The sequence below is a fragment of the Sitophilus oryzae genome, unplaced genomic scaffold, assembly GCF_002938485.1.
Source record: "Sitophilus oryzae breed Bouriz unplaced genomic scaffold, Soryzae_2.0 scaffold_1442_pilon_pilon, whole genome shotgun sequence".
Classification (NCBI taxonomy): Eukaryota; Metazoa; Arthropoda; class Insecta; order Coleoptera; family Curculionidae; genus Sitophilus; species Sitophilus oryzae.
This window is the reverse complement of record NW_022146107.1, coordinates 7,039,319-7,067,248: the sequence shown is the minus strand read 5'-3', so window position 1 is coordinate 7,067,248 and position 27,930 is coordinate 7,039,319. Positions and strand designations below refer to the sequence as shown.

Genomic DNA, 27,930 nt, shown 5'->3' with positions numbered 1-27,930 from the left:
AAAGGATTTTAATTTTTTCGAATACTGTAATTTTATAAGTGTATTTTTTTGCTTTCAAAAATTATATTTGAACCTATTTGAAATTTGAACTGATCATCAATATATTGAATGAAATCATATTTTTAAATTAATACCACAGATAACATAGTTTTAATACTCTATTAGAGATTGGTATATCATACATCAACAAAGTATGCATCAGCGATGTTGGAACTTTCCCACTTTTTTTATTTGACTAGTAAAAAGGTTTTTCAATTCGTTACTTTTTAACTACACATGTTCCTATACCTAAAATAAATTGTTTTTAAGTTATGTAAGATTTAGTTTGAAAACTTTTTTTTATTTTATCTAGCTTTCTTTGGCATTAAGTGTCAAACAGTCAGACAACTTATTTCCATCTGTCAGAAAACGAATTATTTGAATTTCCTATATTATAAATACTGCCTGCTTAAGAGTTTAAAAAGTGTATTTATAAAAATATATCTCATATTTTCGCTCTTTAGTGATATCTAATAGTTGATTGTTAATAATATACCGTATGATCGAAAAAGCAGCGCAAAGTTGGCTTGTTTTACACTCGGTTTTACATCACTTGACGTTTAAAATTATAGGCTACTGGTTAAAATCAAGAAAAATATATGCTTTTAAACTAAATCTTAAATAAATTAAAAACGATTTGTTTTAGATATAGGAACATGTATAGTCAAAAAGTAACGAATTGAAAAGCCTTTTCACTAGTGAAATAAAAAAAGTGGGTTTCTTTATGAAAAAAATTATTTATGATAATTTTTTAAACGCTCAATTCTATGACAGCTGAGGTAATTATTGTATGTCATTCGAACAATTTATTTTTTGAAATAGATAGCCACATGTCTTCTCTTTATGGCACAGTGGCTGTAGTAAACACTAAATTTGACATTTAGACTGTACACATATTTTTGACAGGCAGTTTTTTTCGTCCAAAAATTTTAAATATTTTTTTTTCAAAAACGGTTAATGTTAGGTATACAGTGTTTAATCTCAAAATTCATAAAATTTTACAGAGAATTTAAGTATGTAATAAAAAACGGGGGCACCCATTTAAAATAAAAAAGTTACTGTCAACTTTTGGTATTTCCGGAAGTGCCACTCATCACTCATATTGGAAATATTTTTAATCGATAGATCTCGTTGTGAAACAATGATGTCCAAAAATCTTCGATCTAAATATTGTAGTTCTCTAGAAACTTTTAATGCACGCTTAGCCTGGGACACCCTGTATACAGTTTCTTAGAAAAAGATAGATCTTTTATTTTTTTACCGTTATCTACCTAAAATATAACGTCATAAAAGTATATCTTGCTAAATATTAGAACAATTCACTCTGTATACGTAAACAAAAACACAGCGTCTATGCGCGCGATTTAAAAAAAATACGCTCCCGCCATTCGGCGTAATCAGTTTCTATTCGCACACCGCAGAGTGATCTTCCTAGTTTCACAGACGCACTTCAAATTTTTCTCCCGAAAATCACGGCAACAATCCAGGACTTCCTTATCAATATCCGTCTTTGCCTTTGTGTGGAATAACAAAAGTACCAACAGGTGAATATAATTAATATAAGCTAATAATACTAAAATGTTATTTAAAAGAACATAAAATAGTTTCAGTGTTATATCTCTTCGTTGTAAAACATTCAAACGCTTCATGTGTAACTTTTGGTTTTAATCAATTTCTAAAACAAAAACTTCTACAGAGGGACATCAATTTAAATAAATAGAACTTCGTTTATGCGTTATTACTTAATCTATAGGTATAAAAATACAAAAACATTAACGACTTAATTTTTTAAGTGTACTCTTCAAATAACTTATTTTATTCAATTAAAATTTTGCATAAAATACTACATAACTAATATTAGTGAACCAATAATAGTTAAAAAGCGAAATCATCTGTAAAATTATCTCGGGAGAGTTTTTTTCTGGTCTCTTTTGGTCTATTGATTTCGGAAAATCGATTGTACTGCGCATATTTGCAAGGGACGCGAATCATTTCCGTATTTACATCCCTTAGGAATAAAAATAGAACAACTGAGCATTGCCTTAGTTTTCGCTATGTTTGGATATGATGTCATTCTTAAATGATATAGCAGAAACATTTACCTACCTGTATTATTTGCATATTTGATAATGTAATATTTTGTAATTATTTGGAACTAGACTTTTGTAGAGTGAAATAGCAACAAAATTAATTTGTCTATTTACATACCGAGGAACATAAACGGGACAACTGAATTGTGGCCTTAATTTCTGTTATATTTGGGTATGATATCATTAAGTGTTATACATCAAAACTATTTTCGGGCCTGTAATTAAATATTAGCTACCCAATTACATAATTAATTGTTATACAGAGTGAAACACTGCTCCCAAATTTTCTTAAAGGTCTACATCAGGTCTCATATTTGAGATTTTAATTTTCCTTTTTAATATACAGGTTTCGTTATAAAAGTAGTTTTGTTAAAAACATTTTCTTGGCACATAGAGTGTATTAGTCTTATTTATTTTATTTTAAACCATTATTTTTTCACAAAATAATTATTATTAATGATTAGGTATTTAGTATATGTTTTTAAAAATCGAGATTTATATCGTATGATAAGATTAGATTACTGAACACAAATATACTTAAACATTTTATTAAACTTCCCGATCATAAACCTAACAACAAATTTAAAAATTATTATTATTAATTTTTATATTATCAAATACTTCAATACTAGTCTAATAAATCATATTTATTAATTAATTAATGAACATATTATTGTAAATTGAATTAAGGCCTCTTAAGCTTCATTCAGAACCTCGATATTAGTACAGCAAATTAGTGGTTTCAATTATACTTTTTACTAGCGATGGGAACTATCGAATGAATTAGACTATCGAATGGTTAATGAATGAATGATTTCAACTATCGAATGGTTTTATTCGAATAAAATCATTCATTCATTTGTAAACTAAAGCATATGTGACAACCTCGCCGTGCGACTAAATGGTTATCGTTGAGCCACGACTATCGAATGCTTTTGATAAATGAAATTTAGTATTCGTTTGGATTTTGTATGCGTCAGTGCATTATTGGTTCTTCCAAATTTTTATAACTTCGCCGTATAAATACTGTGCTATTTTTGCGTTCATTAAAATAGTTAAAATACTAAAATAGTAGTTATTTTTTAATTTTATTTATTGACGATTGTGTGCATGTGCAGGTGGTCAAAATTTTTCCGATAATTTGTGTGGTTTTCCGTAGTCCGATCTTTCAATTATTTCATTTTATATGGTATATGGTCTATTTTTTAATGGGAAATTTTGAGAAGTAGCAATTTTTAAGAGAGATGAGATGAACTTACAATTAATTTTAAAAATACATATTTGTATTTTAGATGTTTTAATAATACCTATGAATTAGTTGGAACTTAATAATTATATTTTATATTATAAGTAATGTGGTTAAATAAATGGTTATCGAACTCAAACTATGGTGTGAGAAAATTAAAATGAAAATTTTACACGTGCCAATTAAAAAAAAAAGTTAACGATGTTTGTATTTTGTTTATGCTAATTCTCTTACATGTAGTTTTTTGCGAAGAAATATTTCATTTATTTTTTAAAGTAAATGCCAGTAAAAGTAAATATAATTTTTAAATAGTAATATAAAGCACCTAATATAAATAATTTTGATTTCTAATTTTTTATTTATATTTTCCTTCCATTACACCGCTTGCTTAAAAATTAATAAATGTTTATATTTCAGGATTTTAAAATTTGTTGTTAATATAACAAATTAGTTCTGTAATTATTATTATTTAATAAACCAACGTTGCCAAAAAAAATTAGAGACTATATTATTTTTAAATAGGATCTAATATAAATAATTTTGACATCTAATTTGTTGTTTATATTTTGCTACTACTTAAAAAAAAATATTTATATTAAATGATTTTAAAGTTTGTTGTTAATAGGTATAACAAATTATTACTGTTATTATTATTTATTAAACCAGTCTTTGCTTAAAAACATTAAAAATAATTTTCCTACATCCAAAATAACAAGTATTATTGCAGTGTAACAACAGAATATTAATAAAAAAATGCAGAATATATAGACATACTATCCCTAACTAACTAAAGCCAAACAATAATATTCTTTGCTAATATCAACTAATACAAAAATATGGCAACAGCGCCCTTCATAATGTATTTTCTGTGTAAATACTAGCACCTCAATAAAAAAATAATGTGTCCTTATCTATATATGACTCCGCAAAAATCAAAGATGCCGGCTTCTTTCATAGCATTGCCACCGACCGCTTTCTCGGAAAAAAACCTACGTCGCCGGGCGACAACTAAAATTCAGTTAATATTTTATTATAATCGATCCTGACGAATAAATGAATTTCATAAATGAATGAATTTTATAAATGAATGAATTTTATAAATGAATGGTTTTTGCTGCCGAATTACTAGAATACAATATTTCAAGGCAGATGACGGATCTATTCGATAATTTTTATTCGAATAGTTTTCAACGAATGTTTTCTTATTAACTATCGAATTATTCGAATGAATTGCAACTATCGAATGTTTCGATAGTATTCATTCGATAGTTCCCACTACTACTTTTTACTTATGAGTTTACGATCATTCACATTAATAGAATCTCCGAATCTCCTAACAACAATTTCTCTTGACGGATTATAACTGCTTATCACAACATTACAGTTGGGGGTTGGAACCTTTGGTGTTACACAGCAAAATAAAACACTAAATCACCACAATACACCAGAATACTTTTACTTTTACACTGGACGCGCGTTTCGCTAACCATGTTAGCATCATCATCAGTTTTAATCATCTGCTGATGATGCTAACATGGTTAGCGAAACGCGCGTCTAGTGTAAAAGTAAAAGTGTTTTGGTGTATTGTGGTGATTTGGTGTTTTATTTTGGATGATGAAATTACTCGCAAATTGAGGACAATTTTTTCGACAGTTGATGTTGTTAAAAATGACATTACTTGCAAATTTTGAAGTATAATTAGATAATTAGTGAAAAAAATAAAAGTTTGTTAGAATTGAGCTTCATTCGGAACCTCGCAATTAGTAGAATAAATTAGTGGTTTCAATTACACCTTATACTTTTTAGCTTACGATCATTCACAATGTCTAATAAACACAATTAAAATTCATAGAATATCCTAGCAACAGCTTGCTGTATCAGTTGTATATTTATGTATATAGACAAGGGTTGTATCTATAGATGGAGTTTAATATTTTTTTATTTAGCTAAATATTTTAATATTTAGCTTATAAAACAATCAACTTTGTCCCTGACAATTTATACGAGTACTCCCTTCACCTGCATGTAAAATGTACTAATTGTCTCTAATTATTTTCAGAACATGAGCGTAAACCATAGATAATAGAGGCGTAAACCGTAAACATTTCAGAAACTGCTTATATAATATGATTATTTATAATTTCTATTCAATGTTCGACACAGTTTCAAAATAAAAATAAATTTATACAAATATTCCATTTGTTTATAATAGTTAATTCTCCTTTTACCTTTAGTACAAAATAAGATATACACGTTAACCTTTTCAAATGATGTGCTGTCTTTTAACCTTGGTTTTAAATAAAGAATTCATAACATACGTATATTATGTTATGTGTCTGTTTAACACATTAAATTTTTCAAGAAACATCTCCAAATAATGACTAAATTTTATTTTTAGTTCTAAACCGAGTCAGATGATTCGTCTATCTATCTAACTTGTTTATCAAATCATAAGAGTAAGGAAGGAGTAAGGTACCTAGTTTAGAAAAATTATTGTAAAAATTGATAACTTCAATAATCCTTATTCTGATACCGATAAATATAGGTAAACATTTGTTTAACATAATTCTGTAAACCAGTACAATGGTGTAACTTGTTTAATGATAATTTGTAAAATAATTATACCTTCATATACAGGGTGAGTCTTAAATAAGTGCAAATATTTTCAGGGCTGGTAGATCTCGATAAAAGAAACATATTTTCTCTTTACGATTTTTCAGACAAGATAATTTTTCAGATTTTTTTTTGAAAAAATTTTGAGAGCCACCGGATTTTTTCTGTATTTGCATCCCTTTAGTGCCGTAACCATGGAGTAAAGCCGTAACTAAGGTAATATCAGAGATTAAGAAATTATACGTGGAAAGATTTTCGGTGAACAGGCAGTTCTAAAAAGTTTTCGAAAAATATACAGGGAAATTTACAGAAAATGCACGATTTTCAACATTTTTTTTGCGAAAAAAACCTCATAGACGTGTTCCTGGGGTCGAAATATACCACCCCTGAAAATATTTGCCCTTATTTAAGACTCACCCTGTATACTATACAAGGTGTCATCGAAAAGTATTTCGAGGTTTGTTCAGGTTTTTTCTTTTCATTTATTACTCTTTCTTGTTAATATGAGTTAGTTAATAGTCATGGTAATTAAATAAATACGGAGTTGGAAGAAAAGCCGCGAAATCTGTTTTTTGTAATAGCTGGCTATATGACTCTAAATATTACCATCTACTTTTCATAATTATGTTTTTCCATATTATCTTTTCAAGTACCTTTCATAGCTAAATGATTCATGGAGTTTTAGGGTGATTGATAATTTTTTGATTAATAATTTTGATTTATGGGGAGAAATCATTTTTATAAATGATGGGAATGTCATCGATGTTCATTTCCAAGCCAACTGGGCACCATTTTTTCCGATCATACCGTATAAAATATTAATGATATTAATTCTATTTTAAATGACGTATACAGGGTGAGTCTTAAATAAGTGCAAATATTTTTTGGAGTAGTATATTTCGACTCCAGAAAAACGATTATAAGGTTTCTTTCGCGAAAGAAAATTTGGAATTTTTTTGGATTTTTTTTTACTTTTTAGTTAGGACACATAATTTCTTGATAAAGGGCAATATAGGTAGTAGATTAAATTTACAAGAAAGAAAATTCAGAAAAGCTCCAGTGGTTCATTAGCAAAAAATCATTTTTTTGTAAAGTGTGTAAATCTTAATCAAATTTTACCTTTATTTAAAAAAATACAACTTTTAATATTTTTTACTTATTTAGGACACTCTAAAAATAAGTGAAAAATATTTCGAAACACTTTAACTGAAACAAGCATACAGATTCCAGGAAATTGAAATTACTATTTTATTTCAGTTGATTGCTTAATGATTTTTATTTTTAGACACGTTGAAAATATATCATTTTTCCAAATGCGATTTTAGATGCCAGACTTTCAGTCTCACTGCATTTTAGACGTAATCGTAATAGTGTCACATAAAAACTGAATGATATCTTTAGGTTTAATATATTTTATATGCATAACCGCAAAACCTTATCATATTTAAAAATAGCATTACTTAACATAATGTTATACATTTATTTATAAATAAAAGCTTATCCATAATTCCTTTAATTAGTAAATAAATAGTAGTTAATTTTCTTAATTGTTATGTTTATAAACGTATCATTTATGAAGAACAATTCGGATTTATTTATTTTTCACTCTAAGCATGCTCTAAGCCATGAGCTAGTTAAGCGGACGTATTTTATATTCTAAACAGAATGTAAATAATTGTCCATGAAATTCAATGACAATTTATAATTGAAATTAAGCCTATAAAGGAAGTAAACGGATATAATTTATGTACAGTATTGAAATTTATCCTAACTGGCAAGCATCTTTAATATTGGGTTTTAGAATATCCTTAATGTAAATTTAAAAATAAAGTTTGTGGGAGTTACCATATGAAAGATTTTCATAAAAAATCGAAACGTTAGCAAATAAATGATTTAAAAACATCTAAAAATCATTTAATTTTTAATAAAGAAACCTATGCCCAAGAAAATCACAATTGAAATATTACTTTTATATTGAGTAAAAATTATTTTTAAATGGTGTATAGTTTAAAATATATTTTTTTTAAATATATTATTGTGTCTATCATTATTAGTCACTACATTACTCTAAATGTTAAATTTGGCAGTTATTCTTTAAAGCAAAAACTGCAAAATCAAATTTGACCTAACTCAATTAATAAAAAAAATCCTCTACAATGCGGGCAGTATCTGTGACACTGAGTATTTGCTTATACGTATTACCAAAACTTCCAACTAACAATCATTATGAATAAATTATTGGTTATTTATTTAAAACAATATACAGGGTGTCTCAGATTTTAATCGGGAAAATTTAATAGACGATAGAACTTGGAAAAATAAAACAAAAAGTTCATATCAACTTGTAAGATTTAAAGCTTCCTTTTCGAGATACAGGGTACCATTAGAATACCAATTATAATATTAATTACCAATTAGAATTTAATTTTTTTAGTAAGCAAGATAGACAAAAAAGTCAGGAGACAAAAAAATAATATTTTTAATTACTAAATCCAAAAATAATATTAAACTTCTAAAAAAGCAGTGGCGTGCCTATTTTTTCCTTTAAAATAATTTAACAGTGATGCCCCACCGCCGCCCCTGGCCATTAAACTTAAATCTAATTACATCAAATTAAGTCCCATAGTAAGTATTATAAACGGGTCAAGTTATATCTAAATCGATTAAATAGTTTTTCAAATATCTTGATTTTTTTTTCTTTTTTAAGTAACTTTAACACCATGTATCTCGAAAAGGAAGCTTTAAATCTTACAAGTTGATATGAACTTTTTGTTTTATTTTTGCAAGTTCTATCGTCTATTAAAATTTTCCCGAATAAAATCTGAGACACCCTGTATATATATATATATATATATATATATATATATATATATATATATATATATATATATATATATATATATATATATATATATATATATATATATATATCAATAAAATCTTAATAAAATATTGACATTTTAGTCTCCTATACCAAAGTTTATAGCCTATACATAGGCTTGTATAGGTACTTTATTCTTTAGCATAACACAGAATCGATTCTGTCGTGTAACATTATATATGCAGGGTGGTCCGAACTGTATTCCGGAAACTTCGGTAGCATATTTTGCAGATAAAACTAAGTAAAAAAGTTCGTATAAATCTATGTTCTAAAATGCTTAGTTTCGAAGATACAGGGTAGAGAAGTTTCATTTTTATTTCGATTTTTTTCAAATAATTTCTGAAGTAACGTGATATTTGGATGAAAATTGGTAGTTTTTTGACATGACAAATTTGATTTTGATGTCAATATGACTCCTACTTGTAGAGGGCGCCACCTACATGTGTTTTAACTGTTTTGAAGAATATTAACTGTTCATTAACTAATTTTAATTAACTTTAATTTTTATTAACTTTTCGTCCGTTCTTGTATAAAACTACTGAGTGAAAAAATATACACACAGACATACATTTATACGAACTTTTTTACTTATTTTTATCTGCAGAATATGCTGCCGAAGTTTCCGGAATACAGTTCAGACCACCCTGTATAAATAAATTATCATCATACTAGAATTATAATAAGAATACGTATATAACAATAATATATTTAATTAGGGAAAAATAAATAAAAGAAAACAATAAATTTGACTAACGATTTATCTCAAGTTTAAATTTGAATGACAATTTTACGGAAATTGTTCTCCCTTCAGTAATCCAAAAATGTTATTTTATATTTTTTATATGTACCTATGTCCCCGGATTGTCTTTACAAGAAGAAAAACTTTTTTACTATTGACATTTTAAGAGAAATGCATTCTTCTTAAAAAATTTTGCTTCTACTAGAATTATTAATCCCGTTTATACTTTTCCAAATTTCCATACCGTTTTAGAGAACATTAAGAAAAACATGAAAATATGGTTAATTTTTTAAGGCCTAAAAATCAAAATGCGTTTTTATGGTATAAGGATAACTTCGTTTTCATTTTTTGATATATTGTTATTGAATATATATATATAGAATATTAATTTATGTAATGTATTTTGTTGTTTTAAAATGTTAAAGAAGTACAAAATTTATTTAGTTCAATGCTACGGAAAGGGTGATGATAGTTATCGGAAAATATGATACTTTAACAACAGCAAAGAATATGACATTAATCAAAATTAGTAATAACATATATCATAGATAAAAGACTTATCTACATCTTTCCTCAAAACGTCAATAATAAAAAAGTTTTTCCTCTTGTAAAGACAATCCGGGGACATAATGTATACTTATTTTTTTCTAGTAATTCTCTAATTATAGAAAATGTATGATATAATATAGCATCCTTATCAATTTATCATATTAACTAACTGATTTGAGTGTTTTCCAACTGATTAATGATTAGCAGCATGGTCGGCCGAGCAAAAAATTATTTTAAATATTAGAAGTGATTTCATTGAAAAAAACATTATTATTTCGAATAACGGTTGCTAAGTATCAAAAGTTCACGATTTAAAAAAGGTATGATGTCATTATTACCTAACATTCGCGTTGTTACACCTATCTATTTATACATTTCAATGAAAACCGTTAATGTTAAACATGCTAGTTTATTGATAAAATACAATATTTAATGTTGCGTTAAATACCAGCTTAATAATGTAACATGTAAGCGTAATTATTAATGCATAATTTCCCCGACTACCCAATTATTTTTTAAGGCACACATATAGGGTGTTTCAAAAAACATGTGCCATTTCTCGGGGGGAGATTCCTCACGTAAAAATAAGATTTAGTTTTTATATCAACATATAGGTCCGACTCTGCTTTTTTTCGTAGCTACAGGGGGTTAAAGTCATGTTTTTTTTTCGATTTTCTTCCAAGTGCTTTTCAAAGTTGCTTCCAAAGCTAAAAAGTGTCGACAGATTCGTCAGGGACGTGAATATGCCGGTTATCACTAGAATATTTTCCTAAAAAAACATGTGCGCCACTGACTTTCTTTCCTCTTAGCAAATTTGCGTAGACCGTTTAACGCCTATTAAAAGTTATTAAGAGGTAAACGCAATTTAATTAGTCACAATTAATAAAATAAAATTAAATATAATAATAAAAGTAAAATTAATAAACAATTTATTTAATCTAATTTCTAATTAAATTTCCTTAAAATTTATAACACTGTTGTTCAATACGACCTGCAAACAAACTGAAAAAAACATGATATTTAAGGTAATTAGAAAAGATTTTTTAAAGCTTTAACATCCTGTAACATTTCCGCAGCCATGTTTATAGGAACTTTTTTTTATATTTTTTGATGTGATATAAATGAGTACTTATTTAACACTTTGGCCAGTTAATGATATTATAAATTGTAATGGCCATTCGACTTGGATTAAGGCAAATTAATAGAATTTATCAAGTCCGAAATAGACAAAACATCAAGAGACAACTTTTAATAGGCATTAAAGCATTAAACGGCTCTACATAATTTTAACTATCAAGAGAAAAAAGTCAGTGGCGCACATATATTTTTTTAGAAAAATATTCCAGTAATAACGCAAATGCACATCCCTGGTAAATACACACCATGTCGACACTTTTTTAGCATTAGAACATGTCGCACTTATAGTAAGTTTTACACTCAAAATTTAATACGAATCGATAAAAGCACTTGGAGGAAAATTATAATAAGTCGACAAAGAAGACTTTAACCCCCTGTAGCTACGAAACAAAGCAGAATAGGACCTATTTGGCGTAAACATAAATCTTATTTTTCCTTGGGGTATCTCCCCACGAGAGATGGTTTTTTAAGGGATATACTACTATTTTCAGAATATTTTAAAAACGATTGTAGTTGTGTGTGAAAATAAAAATAGAAAACTTGTCCATTGAAATAAGGGATAATTTTGACAGTCTACATCCAAAAAATGACAAGTAATTGACAAACAATCTAGTTTTTAATTATAATGTCATAAAACAACTGTCACTGTCATATATTCTTTTGTTGGGCAGATTATGGATATTTACGTCAAAAATGATCGTCATATAGAAAAATTATTAATAATTTTCATATAATTTATACAGATCTAAAAGAAAATGTCGGCGTCCGCTACACCTGAACCGCCCATTAAAGAAGTAGAAAATTTGAAACTGGAGAATGGATCTGGAGACAGTGAAAAACCAACTCCACCCACTACACCAACTCCGTTACAATCAACGCTCGAGGAACAATTCAAGCTATTTGCAAAATTTGGAGATCCGAAGTCAGATGGAAGGCAAATCACGTTATCAAACAGCGACAAATGGATGAAACAGGTAACCCTATTTTACTATAATACGAGTATATTATCTTCGATTGATTAAGAAATCTAAAAAAAGGACAAGTGCTAGTCGGACTCACCTACTGAGGGTTCCGAACAAATGTACGTAAACGTAACGTACGTAACCAAACCGAATACATAAATATTTATATACCCGCTCAGTGGGCACCGAGTAGGCGTGGCAAGATTTAGTCAACCGAGTCAGAGCCCACCGAGCGTAAAAATTAATTTTCGCAACTAGAGTAGTAGGAACAGAGAACCCGGAAGGAATTGGACCGTTTATCGTTATCTCTGTTCATACTATCTTTAAATTTATTAATTTTGACGCTAATATAAGCTTGTATAGTTATTAATAATTTAAAACTAAATATCTATATTTATCTGAGCTATATGTTCTTTAAATCTAGTTAATATTCATCTTCTAGTTTTCTTAACATATTTCTGATTGCAATCTTTACATGAAATTTCATAAATACCCGACCTTTCTAGTGGAGGTGTTTTATCTTTAGTATTACCTAATAATTGTTGTAATTTATTATTAGCACTATAAAGAAGTTTATAATTGACATTCTTAAAAATTCTTTTTAAACCACGGTATAACTCTCTATCAAACGGTATTAAAAAATATTTTCTGAATACCGTTTTTCAATACCAAATTACTTGTAAGCACTATAAATTCCAAAACTTGCATGTCAAAATGAAATTTGGATAATCAAACATCGATTTAAAGAATGTGTAGGCTTATTGTGCGTACTAATTTCCCTGTTTCCCATCAAATTATCCTGAAAAGATACAGCTGTAAATACCTAACAATAACACTTACTTTAATTTGAAATTTATGCAGGGTGGGTCTTAATAAGTACGAATATTTTGAGGGATGGTAGATCTCGATAAAAGAAACATATTTTCTTTTTACCGTTTTTCAAATAAGTCAAATAATAAAAAATAAAAAGTTGTAGGGATGAGCCACTTTTGAGACACATCCGGTCAGGGGCGCATATACGGGAGGGGTAATGGGGGTAATTTCCTAAAAAACGGTCAAGTGCTAGTCGGACTCACCTACTGAGGGTTCCGAACAAATATACATAAAGTACGTCTACTATATCTGTGTCTATGAAAGGAATGCGGACAAAAAACATTTAAATTATACAGCAATACATATATTTTAAATCACCACAATACACCAAAACACTTTTATTTTTCCACTGGACGCGCATTTGGCTAACCATGTTAGCATCATCAGCAGATGATTAAAAACTAAACTAATATCTACAATTTGAACCTTTATATACCCGCTCAGTGGGCACCGAGTAGGCGTGGCAAGATTTAGTCAACCGAGTCAGAGCCCACCGAGCGTAAAAATTAATTTTCGCAACTAGAGTAGTAGGAACAGAGAACCTGGAAGGAATTGCACCGTTTATCGTTATCTCTGTTCATACTATCTTTAAATTTATTAATTTTGACGCTAATATAAGCTTGTATAGTTATTAATAATTTAAAACTTAATATCTATATTTATCTGAGCTATATGTTCTTTAAATCTAGTTAATATTCATCTTCTAGTTTTCTTAACATATTTCTGATTACAATCTTTACATGAAATTTCATAAATACCCGACCTTTCTAGTAGAGGTGTTTTATCTTTAGGATTACCTAATAATTGTTGTAATTTATTATTAGCACTATACAGAAATTTATAATTGACATTCTTAAAAATTCTTTTTAAAACTCTCTATCAAACGGTATTGAAAAATATTTTTTGAATACCGTTTTTCAATACCAAATTACTTGTAAGCACTATAAATTCCAAAACTTGCATGTCAAAATGAAATTTGGATAATCAAACATCCATTTAAAGAATGTGTAGGCTTATTGCGTACTAATTTTCCTGTTTCCCATCAAATTATCCTGAAAAGGTACAGCTATAAATACCTAACAATAGCACTTACTTTAATTTGAAATTTATGCAGGGTGGGTCTTAAATAAGTACGAATATTTTGAGGGATGGTAGATCTCGATAAAAGAAACATATTTTCTTTTTTCCAAACCGTTTTTCAAATAAGTCAAATAATAAAAATAAAAAAGTTGTAGGGATGAGCCACTTTTGAGACACACCCGGTCAGGGGCGCATATACGGGAGGGGTAATGGGTGTAATTCCCTCCCAGGAAGAAATTTATAAATTAGAAAATCTGGTATAAATTAAAATTGTCACAAAATAAATTAATAATATCAATCAAAATAGAAATCCATCGTCAGGGACGTGAATATGCGGGTTATCACTAGAATATTTTCCTAAAAAAACATGTGCGCTACTGACTTTCTTTCCTCTTAGCAAATTTGCGTAGGCCGTTTAACGCCTATTAAAAGTTATTAAGAGGTAAACGCAATTTAATTAGTCACAATTAATAAAATAAAATTAAATATAATAATAGAAGTAAAATTAATAAACAATTTATTTAATCTAATTTCTAATTAAATTTTCTCAAAATTTATAACACTGTTGTTCAATACGACCTGCAAACAAACTGAAAAAAACATGATATTTAAGGTAATTAGAAAAGATTTTTTAAAGCTTTAACATCCTGTCACATTTCCGCAGCCATGTTTATAGAAACTTTTTTTTATATTTTTTGATGTGATATAAATATAAAATAGAAATCCAGAACAATCTAGGTTTATTTTTTTTCATAGTCACAATACCTTTAAGCGAAAATTTAATTTAAATCTATTACTTTATTTAAATATTGCCACTACCCCTCCCAGACTCACTCTCTGGATGCGCCACTGCACCCGGTATACTACCCCTAAAAGTATTTACGCTTATTTATGACTCACCCTGTAGTGTATTAATTGATGGGGTGTAGTTGAAGGGTTGTGTAGTCAAAATGAGATGAATAATTTCAAAACGGGTTTCGAAAGATACTGTATTGAAAACGATACAAGGGTAGCATAACCCGGAATGTACGTTAAAAGTATAGCATTTATTCGAAATAGTCCAGAAGGAACACGGAAAACAAACTTATGCATGTAGATTGGAACCTTTTAACTTTGGAACTATCAAAACAAATTTACTAATAAGCTAGAATAATCTAATCAAAAAAGAAGGCAAAATGCAATATGACAACCCCGATTGTTTCATTTAAAAAATCACTCACACCGAGTTACATTCTCTATACAGGCACCCTGTATAGGCTGTCTTCCGGCGAAAAATTAGTTACGCCACTGGATTCTACGTGAAAAACTCTATGAGACTCATAGACGGAGAGCTGGCTACATAAAAAACCTTATCATCGTTACATGGCTAATTTTTTGTATGAAGTATCCTTTTGTAACCATTATGAAACCATTTTGTTACCATTATGAAATAGTCATGTCTGCCAGCGCGATCCCGGGGCTTAAAGCGGGGACGGTCAGTCGAAAGAGTGAACTTTTGACACTAAAAATATTATAAGGTACACGTGTTATAATTGCAAAAATAGCTTTTATTTATTATTAAGAAACGTGTAAAACTGTTGACAGACATTTTTCTCGTGGCTAAAATGCCGGCGGACAACCCGAAAGAGGCATGGAATTTGACAAAAAAATCATCGCATACCTGCATGTCGATTGGTGGAATGTCATGTTTATTTATTTAAAAAACCGAATCTATGCAAAAGGACAGACAAAAAAATCGTGGCTCAATTAGCGGTAGACAGTTATAAAAAACGCGATATTACTCTACAGGGGTTTATGCTACAGGGTGAATCTTGAATAAGTGCAAATATTTTCAGAGCTGGTAGATCTCGATAAAAGAAACATATTTTCTTTTTACCGTTTTCCAAATAAGTCCAAAATAACCGAGTTATTCAAGTTTGAAAATTTAAAAAGAAATTGATTTATTTTTAAATAATTTTGTGAGACACCTGTTTTTTCTGTACTTGCATCCATTATTTTAGTGTCGTAACTAGTAGTGGGAACTATCGAATGAATACTATCGAAACATTCGATAGTTGCAATTCATTCGAATAATTCGATAGTTAGTAAGAAAACATTCGTTGAAAACTATTCGAATAAAAATTATCGAATAGATCCGTCATCTGCCTTGAAATATTGTATTCTAGTAATTCGGCAGCAAAAACCATTCATTTATAAAATTCATTCATTTATAAAATTCATTCATTTATAAAATTCATTCATTTATAAAATTCATTCATTTATGAAATTCATTTATTCGTCAGGATCGATTATAATAAAATATTAACTGAATTTTAGTTGTCGCCCGGCGACGTAGGTTTTTTTTCCGAGAAAGCGGTCGGTGGCAATGCTATGAAAGAAGCCGGCATCTTTGATTTTTTGCGGAGTCATATATAGATAAGGACACATTATTTTTTTTATTGAGGTGCTAGTATTTACACAGAAAATACATTATGAAGGGCGCTGTTGCCATATTTTTGTATTAGTTGATATTAGCAAAGAATATTATTGTTTGGCTTTAGTTAGTTAGGGATAGTATGTCTATATATTCTGCATTTTTTATTAATATTCTGTTGTTACACTGCAATAATACTTGTTATTTTGGATGTAGGAAAATTATTTTTAATGTTTTTAAGCAAAGACTGGTTTAATAAATAATAATAACAGTAATAATTTGTTATACCTATTAACAACAAACTTTAAAATCATTTAATATAAATATTTTTTTTTAAGTAGTAGCAAAATATAAACAACAAATTAGATGTCAAAATTATTTATATTAGATCCTATTTAAAAATAATATAGTCTCTAATTTTTTTGGCAACGTTGGTTTATTAAATAATAATAATTACAGAACTAATTTGTTATATTAACAACAAATTTTAAAATCCTGAAATATAAACATTTATTAATTTTCTAAGCAAGCGGTGTAATGGAAGGAAAATATAAATAAAAAATTAGAAATCAAAATTATTTATATTAGGTGCTTTATATTACTATTTAAAAATTATATTTACTTTTACTGGCATTTACTTTAAAAATAAATGAAATATTTCTTCGCAAAAAACTACATGTAAGAGAATTAGCATAAACAAAATACAAACATCGTTAACTTTTTTTAAATTGGCACGTGTAAAATTTTCATTTTAATTTTCTCACCCCATAGTTTGAGTTCGATAACCATTTATTTAACCACATTACTTAAATATAATTATTAAGTTCCAACTAATTCATAGGTATTATTAAAACATCTAAAATACAAATATGTATTTTTAAAATTAATTGTAAGTTCATCTCATCTCTCTAAAAATTGCTACTTCTCAAAATTTCCCATTAAAAAATAGACCATATACCATATAAAATGAAATAATTGAAAGATCGGACTACGGAAAACCACACAAATTATCGGAAAAATTTTGACCACCTGCACATGCACACAATCGTCAATAAATAAAATTAAAAAATAACTACTATTTTAGTATTTTAACTATTTTAATGAACGCAAAAATAGCACAGTATTTATACGGCGAAGTTATAAAAATTTGGAAGAACCAATAATGCACTGACGCATACAAAATCCAAACGAATACTAAATTTCATTTATCAAAAGCATTCGATAGTCGTGGCTCAACGATAACCATTTAGTCGCACGGCGAGGTTGTCACATATGCTTTAGTTTACAAATGAATGAATGATTTTATTCGAATAAAACCATTCGATAGTTGAAATCATTCATTCATTAACCATTCGATAGTCTAATTCATTCGATAGTTCCCATCGCTAGTCGTAACCATAGAGCCAAGTCGTAAGCATGATAGGTTAAGAAATAATTATACCGTTGGTAAATTTGCGGTGAACAGACAGTTCTAAAAAGTTTTCTAAAATATACATGAAAATTTAAAAATAATGCATGATTTTCTACATCTTTTTTGCGAAAAGAAAACTCATAGACGTGTTCCTGGGGTCGAAATACATCACCCTTAAAAGTATTTTCACTTATTTAAGACTCACCCTGTATAAGTGTTTTCAGGAAACGCTGGCCGCGTTATCAATTGAAACATAATACTTGTAAATCTACAAAAAATTTACGGTGCAGATATCGACTCAGAGGAAGACTTGTTTGCGAGAGTGGGGATCTGCAGTACGATGAGTCAGATACAAATAGTGAGGCAGAATAGTAATTGTATGATATCTATTTTGAAATAATAAAAAAATATATTTATAATATAATCGTATACATGCTTTATCAATACTTAAATGGATGAGGTGGCGAGCGTTCCCTGAAAGCGCTAGAGTAATATCGCGCTTTTGATAACTGTCTGCAGCTGATTTAGCCACGATATTTTTGTCTGCCCTTTTGCATACGGTTTTTAAAATAAATAAATATGACGTTCCATCAATCGGCATGCATGAATGCCATTTATTTTTTTCATTTTTCAAATTTCATATTTTAATAATTTCGAGATCATTTTTAAAATTTCATGCCTCTTTTGCGTTGTCTATCGGCATTTTAGCAACCAGAAAAATGTCTGCCAACAATTTTCCACGTTTCTTAATAAAATATAAAAGCTATTTTCGCAATTATAACTCGTGTACCTTATAATATTTTTAGTGTCAAAATTTCATCCTTTCGATTGGCCGCCCCCGCTTTAAGCCCCGGGATCGCGCTGGCAGACATGACTATTTCATAATGGCTACACAAAAGGATACTTCACACAAAAAAATAGCCATGTAACGATGATAAGGTTTTTTATGTAGCTAGCTCTTAGATTATCAGTTTTCACCTTTTCGATAAATTATAACCAGAGTAAGTGGATCGACATAACCTTGATTATGATGGTTATAAGAAATCGCAATGCGAAGGGGTCGGAAAATTGCAAATTTTTCATATTCGCCCTGTATTTAGGAACTAAGAAGGCTAGGACAAGCATGTTTGTAGCATCTTTAGTTTCATAAAAAAGTAGCGCAGCGCAGTGATGTGAAACCGCATCTTTGTATCTCTATTCATAAACGAGAAACCCTGTTAAACACACGAGAATGAGACACCCTGTACAAGTTAACGGTTGCAGGTCGCTGTATAAATTATACCTATACGGTACTTTCCTTAATGTAATATTTATAATACCTACTTGAACTATTGTCAAATTTTTTATAAATTCTGTTACAAATAAGTGTGTAAAATTATATACTGTGTTAAAAAGTCCCGAGTTGAATAAAGGAGTAAAAGTAGACTAACCTCTCTAAGTTGGTATTTTTTTATACATGCTTTATGATTATAGAGAGATCTTGTAAAGATAACGAAGATTCTGTTCTATCAAATTTTCTTAAAAAAATACGTTGTTATATCAAACAAGTTTATGATTTATTTTATAACTGATATATTTCTATCTGTTTTGTTTTTAGGCAAAAGTAATCGATGGCAAAAAGATTACTACGACAGACACTGGAATATATTTTAAAAAATTAAAATCTTTAAAAGTCGGAATAGTAGATTACAAAAAATTCTTAGAAGATTTGGCCAAGAACAAGAAAATCGAAGCAAGTGAAATCAAGAGTAAATTGGCTAATTGTGGCCCACCTGGTCATCATGGATTAGGAGTAAGTTTAATTTTAAATTTATTTTCTAAATTTAATTTTTCAACCCATGAAATCTCCAAACCAAACCTTTAAAATTTACACTGAAACAATAATTATATATGTTATCTGTATTTTAATTTAAAAGTAGATTATTTTCTTAATTTTTTTACGAAATCATATATTTTCTCCCTTCAACTATATCTTCCTACTCTATTGCAAAAAATATTTTATCCTGTTGAGTAAAAAGGCTAATAATGAAATCAAAATTGTTTTTACCAATAAACTATAAATGTAAAACTTTTATTATTTTATCAGTATTCCTCACCGGAACTACACGGTTTCGATAACTTTATTTTTAATTATCATAATTATTTATATTATGTTTGCTGTGTATTAAATATTCAAATGACAAACGCAAGTTACAGTCAGAACACATATATCTAAAAAAAAATATTTACTAAGTCATATATAGAGTGTCCCAGTATTTCGTGGACATACAACTACTACGTCAAAATAAAACACTAAATCACCACAATACACAAAAACACTTTTACTTTTACACTGGGCGCGCGTTTGGCTAACCATGTTCGCATCATCAGCAGATGATTAAAACTAGTCTTAATCATCTGCTGATGATGCTAACATGGTTATAGAGAAACGCGCGTCATACAGTGTAAAAGTAAAAGTGTTTTGGTGTATTTTGGTGATTTAGTGTTTTATTTTGCTGTGTAACACCAAAGGTTCCAACCTCCAACTCTAAAATACTACGTATTATTGGAATAAAAACACAATTAACAACGTCAATAAAATTTTCATATTCGCCCTGTATTTAGGAACTAAGAAGGTTAGGACAAGCATGTTTGTAGCATCTTTAGTTTCATAAAAAAGTAGCGCAGCGCAGTGATGTGAAACCAATGAATAAAAAAACACAGGAACGAGCATAACGTCACATCGCTGCGATCAAAGTGGAGGTTGCATATGGCCGACCCACGTGGTCGACCTGTTTTCGATGTAGCAGTGGCGTAGAGTAATAATTATGAATAAGTCACGAAAAAAAAAATAAAAATGATAAACCTTGGCAGGTCAGAGTTTTAATAAATTTTTACTTTTATGTTATTTAATATAGAGTTAATTTGTTTATATTTAACGGATTATAAATGAGTTAGTGATTGAACATAGGTAATATTATTATACCTACATATTATTATGTAACTAAAAAAAAGGGAAAACGGATGGGAAAAGGTAAATAAATAAAAAGTCAAAAATACAAATTTATTGGCCTTTAAATAAAATTAATTTCGTATACATTGTGTGTACACTACTGTTTTTGGGGATAAACTCAGGGTTTTTGACAAAATTTACCCATTGCGATCTTCTCGTCTGATTTTTAGGAAAGCTAGAACAAAAGTATAATTTTAAAAAGATTATTGAAAATACCTATTGTCATATTTAACCCCGGGTCACCTTAAACCCCAATAATGAAAGTATTTTCTTTTTGTAGTTTTGTACAGTTAAAAATTTGTCTCTGAAATATATTATAATAATATGATAATCAATATCCAAGTTTTTAACCCAAACAGTCAAAACACAAACCCTAAGTTACGCCTATGATCCTAGGCAAGCTTTGTCATTTGTAGTTTTGTACAGTTAAAAATTTGTCTCTGAAATATATTATAATAATATGATAATCAATATCCAAGTGTTTAACCCAAACAGTCAAAACACAAACCCTAAGTTACGCCTATGATTCTAGGCAAGCTTTGTCATTTGTAGTTTTGTAGGTTAGGTTAACCTTTACAAAGCAGTTAAATAAAATAAGCTTTTATTGGCTTAAAAATTCTTACCTGTGAAATGTAACACCATCATCTTTATGTTTTGGTGTCAGGGAATAGCCACAAGCGGCACAGCTAACCATATTTTCGGAACACTGGAATTTGGCCTCTGATTTGGCGAACTGGGGCGATAAAAAATGACAACAGAATGAGTCATACTCGGAGGACCAATATGGCCGATTTTGTCTCGCGCATACTTTAGTGACAGATACGAAACGCTCGTTCCTGTGTTTTTTTATTCATTGTGTGAAACCGCATCTTTGTATCTCTATTCATAAACGAGAACCCTGTTAAACACACGAGAATGAAACACCCTGTACAAGTTAACGGTTGCAGGTGGCTGTATTATTACACCTATATTTGGTGTATTGTGGTGATTTAGTGTTTTATTTTGATGTGTAACACCAAAGGTTCCAACCTCCAACTCTAAACTACTACGTATAATTGGAATAAAAACACAATTAACAACGTCAATAATTAATTTATGAAACTTATTGACAAAAATTATTTGACACTGGCATATCATTCTACATCCACCTCTACATCGGCAACTAGATTATTATTGCCTACTAGATTTTAACGTGTGATATGGCAAAAAATCTTTTTTACAAGAAACAAAACCGTTCAGATAATTTTTATCCTCCTTGTACTCTTTCTGTTTTTTTTGCGAAGTGAGATATACCATATACCACTAACAAAATATAGATAAAGATATATCTAGATCTATCTATCTATATTTTGGTATACTTTCTATATAATTCAATATACATCAACTAATTTAACAATAATTGAGTCACAATTACATTCACAATCTTTTACAAAATATTAAAATAATTTTGAAACCCAAAATTAGATAGATACTTTTGTAGATTGTATGGGGGGGGGGAGTTAATCACCACAACCATATAGATCTATTGTATCCCCTTTTCTTGAGTAATAACTCACCATACAGTCTCAGGGCTTTGACAAAAGCTAGTATCTGAGACGGTTTCGCACATATTAGTTCTCCATCTCCGATATATTTCGTACCAAAGTTTATGGCACGAATGGTTATCGTCTCGGCGCACTCAGTGATGAAGTGTTATGGTGTTTCCCTATTTTCCCCTCAGAATCTGCATTTGCCGTTGTTTCTTAGCTACTAAGGTGTTCCTTGAGGAGACAGCGTACTGTTAAAAATCCCGTGATAATCCGAAAATTGTTCTTTCTTAAATCTAGGAAAATCTTCGATTTTTCTCGGTCGTAAGTTCTGAGAAATCTCTTCTAGTGTCTTAAATCGTTGGAGGATTCCCATTCCAAATTACAGATGGACTCTTCCACGCTCTTGAGTTCCGTTTTAAGTTGGTATCTTCTTGGGAAACAGAACGGTTCTGGTCAAGTTAGTCGAGTGTTCGCTCATTTTCTAGCTAGATAGATCGGTTGCTTTTCCATTAGCTTCTCTCCCTTGGTGGGCTTGTACACACAAGTAGGAGGACCTTATTTTCTTTTCATAATTTGTACATCTACAATATAGATACTTTTAAGAGTTAAGCTAATTTGAGACCTGAATGACTCGGCTAAATGCTTTGTTATTGCAGATTATGGTTCTCAAGTATTAAAAATATTTTACATTAACAAGCTGCTCATTTGATATTGTGTTTTTATTGCAGTACAAAATAAAATCCCTTTTATCATTATAAAAAATACCATTTTTCATTACACAAACAACAGTTCCCTTAATATGTTGTTTTGAACCCTTGATCACTTAATAGATGCAGAGATACTATTTTTTATTTTTTTTAGAAAGTACACAATACCAGTACTGTAGATCGGCTAACTGACACTACAAAGTATACTGGCACGCATAAACAGAGGTTTGACGACAGTGGAAAAGGAAAAGGCATTTCTGGACGGAAAGACGTACTGGACGACTCCGGCTATGTCAGCGGCTATCAAAATAAGGATACTTTTGACAAGAAAGAATGAACAGTGCTTGAGTAAAAGTTAACTTGTTTTAACGTACGCATCAGTGATGTATTTATAGTTATTCTAAAAAAATATTTATTATAGTTTTTTATTTTTAACTCTATGATTATAGTCCTGGATTCAGCGACATTTTTATTGATCACCAAAACCACTTTCTACGTTAAGTGTGTGGAAATGTACTCGTATAAAACTTTAGCATTATTTTTTATACTACATAATTTTTCACGAAAAACAAAAGCATAATCGTACATTTTGTTTGGTTTGGTTGGTTTTACCACGATTTTCTTGTGTGTTAATTTTCAATGTCATTAACATATAAACATCAACTCAGTAAAATGAACCATCTATTTTAGTAGCTATTTTCAATTGTATTATAAGTTTCTTTTCAAAAGATACTAGCTCGCTCTCACATTGGTTATACAGATTGGTCCAAACTGTGTTCCTGAAACTTCGTCAGCATATTCTGCAGGTAAAAATAAGTAAAAAAGTTCTTATAAATGTATGTCCTAAAATGCTTAGTTTCGGAGATACAGGGTGTATAAGTTTTATTTTTATTTCGAGATTTTTTCTAAATAATTTATGAAGTAACGTCAATATTTGGATGAAAATTGGTGTATAGGAATTTTTTATATTGACTACTTGTATTTCCATTTTAAATATCTTGAGAACGGTTGCCCGTAGCGAGACCAAGAGGCATTTTTTACGTAAAAAGTTACGGAAATGTATATTTTTTCAGTAGTCAGTAGTTTTATACAGGTACGGACGAAAAGTTATTACTCTTCAAACAGTTAAAACATACATATGTTTTAACTGTTTGAAGAGTAATAACTTTTCGTCCGTACCTGTATAAAACTACTGACTACTGAAAAAATCTCGCCACCTACATAGGTGGCGCCCTTTACAAATAGGAGTCATATTGACATCAAAATCAAATTTTTGATGTCAAAAAAACCCCAGACACCAATTTTCATCCAAATATTGACGTTACTTCAGAAATTATTTGGTTTGGTTAAAAATCAAAATAAAAATGAAATTTCCACACCCTGTATCTCCGAAACTAAGCATTTTAGGACATACATTTATACGAACTTTTTTACTTAGTTTTATTTGCAGAATATGCTGTCGAAGTTTCCGGAATACAAGTTCAACTGTATAATAATATTTACTTCGTATAATTTCAAGATGAATAAACTGACATATAATATGAAAAGAGAGATTATAGTATACTAATATATGATACTTAAGGTCATTCCAAAGAATTAAATACAAAATAAAATCGTAATACACATCGATTTTATTTTTGGAAGAATGAAATCGTCAGAATATAAAGTCTGTTCAACGAGTCAGAAAAGATTTCGACAGACGACATCCAAAGTGACGGAAAATTCAATTTACCTGTGAATTAAAATGACAGACGACAACTGTCACTGGTTGGACAGACTTTAGACATCCCATAAATGTTCTGTTTTAAGATTTACTGTACAATTTATGTAACTGCCAATGCAATAAATTTTTCAGACATATTATAAATACAATAACGCAGTTTTTCCGTTTTTTTTTGCAAAGTCTAATATGTATTGTCTATACCTATACATACTCTACTGTTTTTTTTATAAATACATCACTATGTGTAAATATTAAGTGTTAGAGATATTCGTAACGAAATAAAAGGGCACAGAAAGCTTGTCACACTTAGATATCGTTCTTTTATGTATATGTAGTATATTTTTGTTAAATAATTTATATTTTACACAAAAGGCTATAACTGTATTTTTCTAAAAAATATCTTACTCCTGAATTCCACACATCTTCCATATATAATTAAAAATTAAATCAAAAGAAATGCAGGGATAAAACAACTATTGTGTTCTAAATCATTTAAGTCTTTCCATTGAATTATATTATTATCAATATACATATTTCTATTTATTACGTAATTTTTACTATATTTGAGATTGTTCATCTTTAAATATGAAAGTTCATAATTGACAAGCAATAAAGATATTGATTTTGCATTATTAAAAAAATATAATCGTTATCTTTTTAGAATACTCTATTATAAAGATCAGAGGTTTTCTATCGCATTTTTTGCTGTATATGCAATAAAAAAATTACGTCAAGTTACCACAGCAATGCTCATCGTTAATATTGTGGATTAACATTTCTGAATTAACTAGATGTCGTTTTTTTTAGGTTATACAATATTCAGAAATATACCATTTCAGAAAGAGATGAGTGAATTTCAGACCACGCTTTAAAAACATTTTAAAAATATTTAAAAATCATGAGCAGTATTGAATTGAAAATATATTCAGTGTTTACACTTTTCATTGATCGGTATTTAATAACAGAACTGTAAAATCTAGTTAAAGTACTTAAATATCTCTAGTATTTGGTTCTCTTCAAGTACAATTTGTTATTAAATAATATAGATTGAAATATTTGAAGTGTATTACTAAAGTTGAATTTTAAATAATTATTTTTAATGTTGTGTGTTTGTTCGTTTTATACTATAACTTTCTAGATTAAGGCCTCTCTATGGTTTAATATATGTTAATAATTATGTATTATGAATATTTATTGTGAATTATTAAATATTCAAACCTACTGTTTAAGCTAAAAGTGATATATTTTGTAAGTTTTATAGTTTTACCAATAATTACTAGGTATTTTGGTTTAATTTATAAACTTCATTTTGTTACTGTATGAGGTTCTGTATACAACAAATTCAATGTTCTTATTAGAAATAATATATTTAGCAGATACAAATATACAATTTTGGAGATTAATAATTATTATTTTCTTAACTATAAATGCTCTACGTATTAATAGAGGAAGTGAAGGTAGGTATTTTGGAATAGTAGTTATAAAAAAAATTGCAAAAAAATTAAATGTTGATAATTTTGAACAAAATAAATAGTGTGCCTTAGGGTACTTACATAGTGAGGCATCTCGATGCGACGCATCCTACGCGCACTTATCCACCGTTTTATTAAAATATTAAGTATTTATTAAAAGAGGAAATTAGGTAGAATATTTATAGTAGGTGCACATATAAAGCGCGTCTGCTGGATCTATGTCTATGAAAGGAATGCGGACAAAAAACATTTAAATAAACAGCAATATATTTTATGCGTCGACTTGACGAGTAAGTTACCGCAAATCGCTCCGCCCACTTATTTTATTGGCTACTTGCAAATTTGTCGAATTTTTATTGATGGGACCTGTCCTCTAATTTTTTACGAAAAACATCGAGAGAATATCGTTTCCCCTCTCACGGATACCCCGTAGCTACAGAACGAACAGACGTACAGTACAGATACGTTCCGGAGTCATATCCGACAGAGAGTGCACTGATAATTCGCATGTGAGGCACTGACCCCACTATTCTCCCCTTGTACCTTTCCTTCGCTGAAAAAAACATAACAGCTTACTTTTGGTTTTTCTTATTACCGATTCTGAACCGTCCAATAACTGTGATACGCAAGCGCAGAAGGAAATAGGGAAAATTGTTTCATTTGCGCATGCGCTGCAGTGTCCTAGGACGGTTCACAATCGGAAATAACAAGAACCCGAACAAAGCTAGTCTCGATCTTCTGGCTTTACTTTTTTCATCTATGCTTCTGGCTCTCTATTTAAATCAATTTCTGGAGCGAGTTTTGAGGAGTTCGAAATAATTCAGCTTGCATTAGATTCACTATTTTTTCTTGTCTTCTGATATTTGATCCTTTTATCTATCTCTCCTACAATTAGGAGCAGATTAAGAGAAATCTATCGACACCGCACACCTTATATGTTAAAGTTAAAATCCACCAAGAAGGTTGAGCTACAGTGCGTGCTAAAGAAATTTACATACGTCATAGATAAAAGAAATAAATTTAAATTGGAAAGCCCGTCAAAATATATAATTGTTTTGGGTCGCGACCGCTGTACGCGATTTGGCGCTGCCTATAGCGGTTGCTAAAAATTATAAAATCTTTCAAAATTTAAACCGCCCTCATTGAAAAAATACCGAAAAGTGTTTAAAGCGCCAATTCTCAAAGTAATTATTGCTATCTTGTAAGTTTAATTTAAATTTGACTTACTCAAACCCGTGATAATTGTGAAAAAGTGCCATTAAGAACTAAAAAACCGTGTTGTGAACTGCAAAAACCATTGTGGATGGTGGCATAACGTCGGTTTCCAATGTTTCATAGGTATTTCACATACGTGTCCTCATATAAAATAAAGTTTCTTGTATGCAAGACATTGCATTTTATTTATAAAATTAAAAGAAAATCATAAATTTGAATAAACAATATTCGGCGACATAATTCCGGAAAAAGCCGAACC

The 27,930-nt window shown here is 29.4% G+C and overlaps 1 protein-coding gene and 1 long non-coding RNA gene across 3 annotated transcripts; one reads left to right on the top strand and one right to left on the bottom strand.

Moving 5' to 3' along the window:
• The first annotated feature begins 1,403 nt into the window (after window positions 1-1,403).
• On the top strand, window positions 1,404-26,089 carry LOC115877181 (TPPP family protein CG45057-like). 2 transcript variants are annotated; one of them, XM_030893340.1, is made up of 5 exons: window positions 1,404-1,583; window positions 12,038-12,268; window positions 19,631-19,825; window positions 23,416-23,631; window positions 25,792-26,089. In XM_030893340.1, exons 2-4 carry the CDS (start codon window positions 12,050-12,052, stop codon window positions 23,596-23,598), a joined length of 597 nt encoding a protein of 198 aa, XP_030749200.1. In that variant the 5' UTR covers window positions 1,404-1,583; window positions 12,038-12,049; the 3' UTR covers window positions 23,599-23,631; window positions 25,792-26,089. The 2 variants fall into 2 exon arrangements, with proteins under 2 accessions (XP_030749200.1, XP_030749201.1); XM_030893341.1 differs by lacking the exons at window positions 1,404-1,583; window positions 25,792-26,089 and adding an exon at window positions 10,456-10,477 and having other exon boundaries at window positions 23,416-24,128.
• Window positions 21,063-21,876, bottom strand: LOC115877182. The gene is made up of 2 exons (XR_004049298.1): window positions 21,649-21,876; window positions 21,063-21,200 (listed from the first exon to the last, which is right to left on the bottom strand). It is a non-coding gene; the product is annotated as an uncharacterized LOC115877182 (long non-coding RNA).
• Window positions 26,090-27,930: the final 1,841 nt, after the last annotated feature.